General features: G+C 54.0%; 1 protein-coding gene across 1 annotated transcript; it reads left to right on the top strand.

Moving 5' to 3' along the window:
• Window positions 1–2,882: 2,882 nt before the first annotated feature.
• On the top strand, window positions 2,883–8,575 carry SIGLECL1 (SIGLEC family like 1). Its single transcript, XM_040978219.1, has 5 exons — window positions 2,883–2,949; window positions 4,167–4,454; window positions 4,577–4,682; window positions 6,068–6,224; window positions 8,513–8,575. Exons 1-5 carry the CDS (start codon window positions 2,883–2,885, stop codon window positions 8,573–8,575), a joined length of 681 nt encoding a protein of 226 aa, XP_040834153.1.
• Window positions 8,576–9,466: the final 891 nt, after the last annotated feature.

Raw genomic sequence — 9,466 nt, forward strand, 5'->3', positions numbered from 1 at the left:
GCAGCCAGTGAGGGCTCAGTGCTTGGGGGGGGGTCCCCACACTATGCCCCCAGCCTAAGTTCCTGGCCCCCAGTTTTGATTTGGCCCAGCCCCCCAGCGTGTGGAGCAGGTAGGCAGTAAATAGAAGGGTAAGAATGCCCCCTCTCTCTCCCACTCTGACGCTCTCAAAAAAATAAATCAATAAATGTTCACTGGGAATAGAATGAATTTTACATAACACAATTGAGTGGCTGAAAAGGCTGCAGGCCACAGGGCTGTTTGTGGGGAGCCAGGGGCCGGGTCCCCAAAACTTGCGCTCCCCGTGGCCGCAGGGAGCAGACCCGGACCTGCCCAGGACAAGCTCCTGACTGCTGTTTCCTGAGACAAACAGTTCCCCACAAGCAACTCCCATGCTTCCCCTGGGCTGCGGCTGGAGACACAGCTGTGACCAAGACAGGTGTAGGCCCTGCCTGCCGGGCACAGTCAGTGGGAGACAAGCAGGAAATGAATTGAGAGAGAGTGGGAGAGAGAGCACACCACTGGTTCACTCCCTAGGTGGCCACAAAAGTCAGAGCTGGGTTGATTCAAAGTGGGCTCCATCCCCTGCCTTCCCTCCCATCCCAGCCCTGGTGCTGATCCATGGATTGCACCAGAGTGGGTATTGTCCACCTCAATGCTATTGACCTTGGGCTGTGGCGGTGGGAGGATTCTTCAGTCTGTGGAGGTGGTGTGGCTAGGCTGTACGATGTGGGAGGTTGAGCAGAATCCCAGACCTCGAACTTGTGAGATGCCAGTTCCCTGCCTTGCCTGCTTTAGACATCCAAAGATGTCTCCGGGCAGTGCCAGATGCCTGTCGTGGTCCAATGAAGCCCTGAAGAGATAGAGACTCAGGAGTTTGACCTCACCAGGCTCACACTGGCCAATGAGCCGGAATGACCAGTGTCCCCGGATTGTTCCTTTCAAGGTTACCACAAACACCGTCCTTTGCGCCTGGACAGTTGCAAAACAAAACAAAACAAAAACCATTCAGTGTGTGTGTTTTGGCTCCTTTACGTTACACATATGAAGGCTGCCTTGGGGAACCCCAAGTCTGTTCTCATTCTGTTCTACTGTATTACGCTCTTTGTGGCACAAAGGGAACTTGAACATGAAAGCTTTCTGAGCTGGGACAGGCTTTGTGGTAACAGTGGCTTAGACTGTGCGGGACCCCCACAGCCCATACTGGAGTGCTGGGCTGACTCCCCCGGCTCCCCTGCTTCTCCTCCAGCTTCAAGTACGATGCAGTGGATGATGGCGCAAGTGCCTGGTCCCTGCTGCTCAGTGGGAGACCTAGACGGAGCTCCTGGCTCCCGACTCCGGCCACGCCCAGTGCTGGCTGTAACAGGCCCTCAGGGAGCGAACCAGCAGGTGGGAGATCTGTGTGTGTACCTGCCTTAATTTAAATAAACAAATCTAGACTAAGGTAAGGAGAGATTTTATCCAAAAGAATTATTGCAATGCAGGAGGGAGACTGTTGTAAAGTCTCCTATTTGCCACAAAACAAGTATTAACAAATTCTCGAAGATTAAAATCCTACACAACATCTTTTGCCATCACGCTGAAATGAAACTAGAAGTCTATAAAGGAAGGAAAATGGAAATTCACAAATATATGGAAACCGAACTCAAACAACTGATGGATTGAGGAAGAAATCACGAGGGAAATTAGGAAATAGCTTGTGAGAAATGAAAAGCAAACCCACAGCACACTGAGATGTGTGGATGCAGCACAAACAGTGCCGAGAGAGAACTCTACGGCTGTAACGCATCTAAAAACGAAGATAGATCTCAAATCAATAGCCTAATGTTACAGCTTGAGGAACTAGGAAGAAAAAAAAATTAAATCCAAAGCTGACAGAAAGGGAGAAATAATGAAAATGAGAATGCAGACAAATAAAACAGGAGACAGAAAACCAGCAAAGCAAATCGACAAAAGGTTGGTTCTTTGAGAAGACCAGTTTTTAGCCAGGCTGAGAAAAAGCATCAAATTGCAAATGGACCATCATCCACCAGCAAATAGAATAATCTAGATGAATGGACAAATTCCTACAAACACGAAAGCTCCCAAGGCTGAATCCTGAAGAAACACAAACTCCGAATAGACCTAGTTAATAAGCAGATTCGATCGGTCATGAAAGCACCTAACCGAGAAAGGCACCGGACCGGAAGCTTGTGGTTTGCTTCCGTCAGACCTCGCTGAGAGGACAGTTGCCGCCAAACGCGGACGGCACCGCCCACCGACACTGATTGGCGCAGGCCGGGCGGCAGAGTTCCAATGGCCTTGCTGATTGGTCGTGCAGTAGTGTGTGTGGCTGCTGATTGGCTGATCGGGTCACCAGGCAGTGCAGGGTCTCCTGGCGACCCTGGCGATCTGGGTGAAGGTCCTGGGCTTCCGGGAAGGTGGGCTCGTCTGTCACCAGCCCTTGGGTTGATGACGCATAGTGGTTGGGTAGGCTGCTTTAGGGTCACATTTCATTTCTGAGAAAACAGAGCTTTGGAACCCCAGCGGAATCTGGGTGGCTGTAGGGTATCGGTACTGCACCCTTATCTTTGCCAAGTCTTCCTGCTGCGCACACAGGTGACCGTGTGGGGAATGGACAGGGCAGGTGTGTCAGTTCACTTCAGTGTGGTCACTTCACAGTGTGTACACATGACAAGCATTCTCTTGTATACTCAGATGCAGTCTGTGTCACCTGTGAGGGTAGTCCCACCCACCCATACCTCACAGATACACAGACCTCTCCCCCAGTCCCGAGGGGCTGAACCCGTGGGAAGGACACACAAGGCAGGGCGGTAGAGCGAGGGAGGTGGAGTGTTGGGTGTCATAGGGTGGGCACCAACACACCGAGGGGCACGGGGCTCACAATGCAGTCCCAGCGCCTGGCCTGCTTTGGGGTTTTTGCTGCCCCAGCCTACGTGCTGCTGAGGCCTGGTACCGTAGCCAGGCTAAGTTAAGCAAAGTCTCTTATGAAAATACACTGTGATCAATGGAGGGAGATGGGAAAGATAACATCAACTTCTTTCCCCCCAGTCGTTGGTCTAGTCGTAGGCTACAATGTCATCTCGAGGCTGGGTGCAGCTGTGGCGTGCCTGGCGCGATGCTTCTCGGGGGTTGTGGCAGCGCCTCCCTGTTCCCACTGGCTCCTGACGCTTCTCCCTTCACCAGGTCAACAGGCCTTCGGGATGACCCAAGAAACGGACGCTTCTGCCCTGGCTGCCCCACCGCCTCACTCCTGAACCATCCGGTTGTGGTGTCACAGCCAGCACAGCCAGGGTTCCTCCTGCTTCCTTACAGCCGCTGTGGCAGATGGGGCTTCCACGCGGACAGCCAGGTGAGTGGGACGGGAAGCAGGGCTGTGCTGTCTGAGGGTGGCTGTGAGTGGGATGGGAAGACAGAGCCCACAAGGGGCACACATACCAGATAGCCAGTGCGTGCTGGCCGGCTCAGCGCCTGGTTCTGCAGGGCTGGGGTGGATGGGAGTGAGACTGGGGGAGGGTCCGCCTGGAGGAGCATGAACGCGTGAGCACAGGGGGCTGCCTGAGTGGAAGCCCCGAGTTAGTCTGTTTTTCAGAATCTCCATGGGCGTGTTGTCTCATTTGATTAAAATGGATCCGAGGATAGCAGCGGAGTGGGGGCTGTGCACGCAGCGTTCTTACACATTCCTCAGCTCCCCCAAGTACGCCAGAAGGAAAGTCCAGTGGTTCGGGACTAGTTCGGGGCGAATCAGCCCGGCCCTTCCTTCTCCCAGTAGCCTCAGCCCTCATGAAGCGTGAAAGACCACTGTAGGACTCTCCGAGGAATGGGACATCTCCTTATTCATCCACGATACTTACTGCGTGGTGGGAAGTCCTGCTGCTTCCTGCTTGTAGAAACAGTGCAGCGAGCAGCAGGCATGAGCCTTCCCTGTAGGCGAGGCACCAAACCGAATCCATGCTCTAAATGTGGTTACTCAGAAAGCGCCACAGCAGTCACTAGATGGTCTAGAGAAGGCTGAATGTTCATATTCAGGACAGATGGTAGAAGATCCTAGATTCCATTCTATTCTAGAAGGTCTTTCTGAAGCTCCTTCTGAGTCGCTGAGGGAAAGCTGAGTCCTGCGGAAGCAGAGAAGGCAAGCAGCGTGCCTTCTGGACGCCCTCCTCCCCCAGCACCTGCCAGGCTGCTCAACTCCTCCTGCTCCTGGGAGAAGAAGACACTGCAGTGCAGCTGCTCCTTCCGTGGGGTCCCCACACCCTCTGTGCAGTGGTGGCTGCTGGGAGGCACCCCCGTGAGTGCGAGCAACACGAACGCGAGCCTGAACGTGACTTCCATTGTGCTTGAGCCCTGGGCCAACAGCACTGTCAGACTGAGTGAGAAGCCAGCAGCAGGCTCGAGCCTTCTCTGCGAGGGGAGGAACCACAATGGAGTCCATGCTCTGAGCATCCTGCTGATGTCAGGTGGGAGTGGAGGGGGTTCAGGGGGCAGGGGCTGGTGCTCGGACAGGAGGAAGGAGCAGGGTTTGGGCTTCATGTCAGAGGTCTTGGGAAAGAAGCCCTCCTCACTCGCTCTCTGTCTTCAGGAAGGAGCCCCTGGGCTCCCCAGCTCTTTCTGAAAGGGCTGCTCAAGGGCGTTGTCTACGGAACCCTTGCCGTCGCACTGCTCTTTCTCTGCCTCCTCCCCATCATGTGAGTATAGTATGGTTTTGGTCCATTCGCTGTTGTCAAAATAAAACCACTCGAGACCGAGTCATTTATAAAGACTAGAAAGCAATCTGGTGTGTGGTCATGGAGGTCAGAGACCAAGAGTGTGGTGCTCGCATCTGCTTGGGTCGGCTTGACGTGGCAGAAGGCATCACACGGCAAGACAGGGCAAGGGTGCTAGCTTGGGCTTCTGCTTCCTACATAACCACGAATGCCATCATTGTTGGCACTATCGTGGCTTCATTTAATCCAAATCGCTTTCCAGCTGCAAATACCATAAACATCTTTGGGGATTCAGTGTCTACCACATGAGCTTTTGGGGGTCTCATGGAAACTGAAATGCATCCACAGGCTTCTCTGTAGGCTGTGCAGATTATGATGATAGTACCAGCTATTCTGGCACTCCCCCCACCTCCGCCATACATTCACACACACACACACACACACACACACACACCCTCAAGGATCTCAGGATTTCAGAAGTCAAGGAGGACTTCCAACACGACCACCAGAATCCAGGTCCATCAGGACTGAGACTTGCAGAACAAAGGAGGGCCAAGGGGGGACACGGTGGCCCGAGGAAGCCTGGAGATGTGCCCCAGATGCTGTTCCAGGCAGGCCTGTAGAGCCGAGTTCTCACTGACTCATTGGAAATTAGCAAAAGCCAGAAGCTAACCCTTGAGCCACTTCCAGTCTGTGTAACATCAGATTTATTGATAGTGGCAGGTGAAAGCTGAAAGAGAGGTTCACAAAGATGCTTGATGTTTGTTCATGAGGCTCCTGGAAACTTGTCCGAGTACATTGGCTGGAAGCCTGGAGTGACAAGGCCAGACTCCTTGGAGGTCAGATCAGAAAGTCAGCAGAAGAAACACTGGCCAGTCCGGAAGGCATGGGCTGTATCTTCCGGTGGGAGCCACAGGGGACAACTCACCCAGCTGGGAAGGAAAACCTGAGCTTAGGGAACAAAACAGAGCAGAGAGACTCGGCCAGAGGCAGGCAGGGAGCTGGTGCCAGAATCAGGAAGCAGGAAAGATGCAGGCCTTTGCTAAGGGAAAGAGTTGTTGAGAAAGACATGGCAGGGCGCAGTAAGGAGCCATTTCCGAAGTGTGGTTAACTGGACTTGGAGACTAATGACCATCTCCGTGTGACCCTTTTGCAGTTGGTCTAAACTGAGCTCCCATAGTCCGCTAGGCAGGGCACCCTTATCGTGTTCCCGGAGAGGTGGTATGGATTTTCTTTGACAACCCAGCAAGCAGGGTCGTGCTGCTCAGGCTCAGAGCTAGACTGGCTTCTCTGATCAAAAGCAGAGCCCGTCTGGGGACTTGGGGGAGATGGGAGAGTCACAGCTGACCAAAAGCTTCTCTCCTTAGAGTGAAATACATCAGAGTGACTCAGGCGCAGACAACCACAGCCATCAAACCAAAGGAGCAGGCTCGAGCTAGAGCAAGCCAAGGACGCAAGAAGTCTCTGAAGCGCAAGGAAACGGGAGAATCCATAACGGCACCCTCCTCTGAGAGCCAGATGCTGGTAGGTACCGAGGGGTCTGAGCATCACGTGCACAAGACCCCTGGGCAGTGGTCTGTCCAGTGCTGCGAGGCCACGGTCATTCTCAGGATGACCTGCAGGATGCCCGGAAGCCAAGGCTGTGCCTGCAGATCATCTCATAGCTGTTGGAGCCAAGCAGAGGGGAAGAGAGGCAGAAATCAGGAGAAATAAGTTGAAGGATAGCTAGAGCCACAATGTCCTGTGAGGAGGGGTAGTCGTGAAGATCAGAGTGAGAGGGCACGGTTGCAGAGAAGGTTCAACCAGTGCCTCCTCCACGAGTCTTAATTCTGTGGCCACAGGTGCATCCTTCTAAGGTTTGGCACCTCGTCCTGTAGATCTCCTCCGGCATCCTTCCTTCCTTCCCCCCTCCCTTACCTCTGAACTTCCCTTCCAGGAAAAGCAAGCTAAACTGGAGCCGACTCAACCACGGAAGCTGCATCATGCCGGGGGTCCTCAATAACGCTGAGATTACCCAAGTCCACAAAACCTGGACAGACTTCCCAGAAATCCCAGAATCTGTAATCAACCTGGAGCCCCCAGAGTCTCAGCCCACAAAGCCCTGTGCCCCTTCCATCGCTTCCTTGAGATCTGCAAAGGCAGACCACCCCCCCCCCCAGTCTGTTGTTGGAATTAGCCAGAAGAAATATGTCTCACCATTGAATGGCGTCAAAGGAAGGGAACATATATGTGCAGCCGTGACACATTCTGGCAGGAAGTGGCGTTTGAGCCCCAGTGTGTGATGGTCACACGTCAGACTTCCTGGCTTTGACGCCATTTCGTTTGTACAGAACCCCAACTTCAGTGCTTAGCGGCCGTGTGACTTTGGCTAAAACCTATCCCCCCACCCCCGCATAAGGGATTGGAGCCTGACCTCGCGGGAACTCATGCTTGATTGCTTTGTTTCTGTCGCACAAGAGCGGAGACCATCCCTGGTTTGTCACTAACACCCTGTGTGGTGCCTACAATATAACCCGTTCTCAAAAAGGTTTGTTAAATAACTGAATAAATAAGTACATTCTGACCCGCTGGATATTCTGAAGCAAAGCGAAGTGACAGATATGTGAAGGAGAAAGGCGTGAATGGGAACCCCAGACCCGTACGGAAGACGTGACACTGTCAGCCGAGAGCTTAGTCAGGGGGTTGTTGATTCTTTGGCTGTGAGATCTGGGATGCTAGTGTTAACCATGGCTGTGTACTGTCCTCCACAGAGGAACAACCTTCCTCCTGGAGCCAGATGGGTCATTTTCAGTGGGTGAACAGAGAGGGCTGTGTCTTTCCTGAGGGGCAGTGGGGAACAGTATCTATGCATCCTAGACCAGTAATGAAGAGAAGGAGCAAGCCGCTGGCCCTGCCCCGACACAGGTACACAGAAATGCAGCTGTGGGTGGGGCCTGGCGCAGCAGCCTAGTGGCTAAAGTCCTTGCCTTGCATCCCATATTGGCACCGGTTCTAATCCCGGCGACCCCGCTTCCCACCCAGCTCCCTGCTTGTGGTCTGGGAAGGCAGTAAAAGACTGTCCAGAGCTTTCAGATCCTGCATCCGTGTGGGAGACCTAGAGGAAGCTCCTGGCTCCTGGTGTCAGATCAGGCTCAGCTCCGACCATTGCAGCTGCCTGGGGAGTGAGTCAACCGACTGAGATCTTTCTGTCTCTCCTCCTCTCTGTATGTCTGACTTTCCAATAAAAATAAATAAATATTAAAAAGAGAGAGAGATGTGAGTAAATGCTAGGAAGGGAAAGGACAGAACAGTGTGAGAAAAGAAGATCTTTGGGTTCAAGTCAGAGCAGACGCCTGAGAAAGTGACACTGTGGGGTCCAGGCCAGAGGTGGGAGCCCAGCGCAGCGCAGGGCCTCAAGGACTCCGCTGGTGGAGGGGTTCGCAGCCTGTGCCTGGCAATTCTGAATAAGCACGCTCAGGCCCACTTAGTGCGACTCTTACATGACACAGGTTTTGAATTCAGGACAGAAAGTTCCAGAATGAGTTTGGTATGTGTTCTCACGAACGAAGCCTATGACCAGACTGAGAGGACGGCGTGCCGTAGGTCTGGGAAAGCAGCCCCAGAGGAATGGGTGACAGATGGAAAAGAGCTCGCGGCTGAGGTCGTGGGGACGGAGAGCCAGGGGTTCCTCGTGCGTCTCATTGGCGACAGGGGCCTGAACAAGCAGAGCACCGAGGCGACTCCGGATCGCTCCAGGGAGCGGTGCAGCGGCCATTTCGTTCCTCGGGGCAAGGCCTCCTACCAACCCGGCTCTCCCTCTGGCTTCCACGCAGTGTGAGCGGACGGAGGAGCGTCCCTACACCGGCCTGGAGTCTAGAAGGCTGGCAGGAGTCTAGAACCATCTACTCTAGAAAAACCACGCTCTGGACGGGCTGGGGGTCTCCCACTACCAGGCGGTTCACGGATGGAGGGGTGGAGACTGGCTAGCTCCTCGTGGCCCCTCCCCTCTCGGCGGCTCCCGCGCAGCGTGGAGCCTTGCGCGTGGCACTCGTTGGCGTTCCCGTGCGGGCAGGACTCCGGGATGGTATCCCTGTGTTACCCCTGGCTGGCAGGATATCGTGGAAACTTCTGGGGCCTGGTAAGTCACTCAGAAACTGGCCAGTTAATCGGTGGCTTCCCTCCAGCTTCCTTAGTCACTCTTGGCCGCCGTGGGTCACTCGGTGGTGGTCGTGCGCATGGTTATTCCGCGTGCCCGTGGGGGGTTCTTAGCCGTTAAATCAGTCCAGTCGGTGCCTCTGGGAGGTAAGTTCTCCCATCACTGTTTCTTGCATTGTGAGATCAGCCCTACTCCCCAGATGCGCTTAGCAGAAATGCTGGTGGACTTCTGGCTTTCCAGGAACGGTGCGGAGGAAGCCTGAGTTGGTGTGCTTGGCACCTGAGTCTGGGTGGGCTGCGGGAAGATATGCCAGGGCTTGGGGAAGGGAATCAGGCTTGGCAGATGAGCCGTTACAGCCTCCTCAGTGACAATGCTCCCATTTTACAGATGGGGACAGCGAGGGCTTGTCAGGTCTGATTCTGTTAAGAAGGAGCCAAGAATCTGACCACTATCAATTTTATATGGGGTACTAAAAGCTTCCTATAGGAGCGTGCTGTGCTGCGGCACCGGTTTGAAAATCCTGAACTATTTTGGACCAGCAGCGGCTGTTTTCTGGTGAGGAAATGGCCAAGCTCAGAACGTCCTGACAGGTGTGTGTAAAGGAGCTGGTCAGATCCTGGAAGGACCGGCT

This window comes from Ochotona curzoniae, unplaced genomic scaffold (genome assembly GCF_017591425.1).
Source record: "Ochotona curzoniae isolate NIBS_2020 unplaced genomic scaffold, NIBS_Ocur_1.0 contig_2861, whole genome shotgun sequence".
Taxonomy (NCBI): domain Eukaryota; kingdom Metazoa; phylum Chordata; class Mammalia; order Lagomorpha; family Ochotonidae; genus Ochotona; species Ochotona curzoniae.

Coding starts and splice junctions, on each gene's coding strand:
- SIGLECL1 (XM_040978219.1), top strand. CDS start 2,883: ATGCAGTCCCAGCGCCTGGCCTGCTTTGGGGTTTTTGCTGCCCCAGCC. Junction 2,950..4,166: donor CTACGTGCTGCTGAGGCCTG/GTACCGTAGCCA, acceptor CTCCTCCCCCAG/CACCTGCCAGGCTGCTCAAC. Junction 4,455..4,576: donor GAGCATCCTGCTGATGTCAG/GTGGGAGTGGAG, acceptor CTCTGTCTTCAG/GAAGGAGCCCCTGGGCTCCC.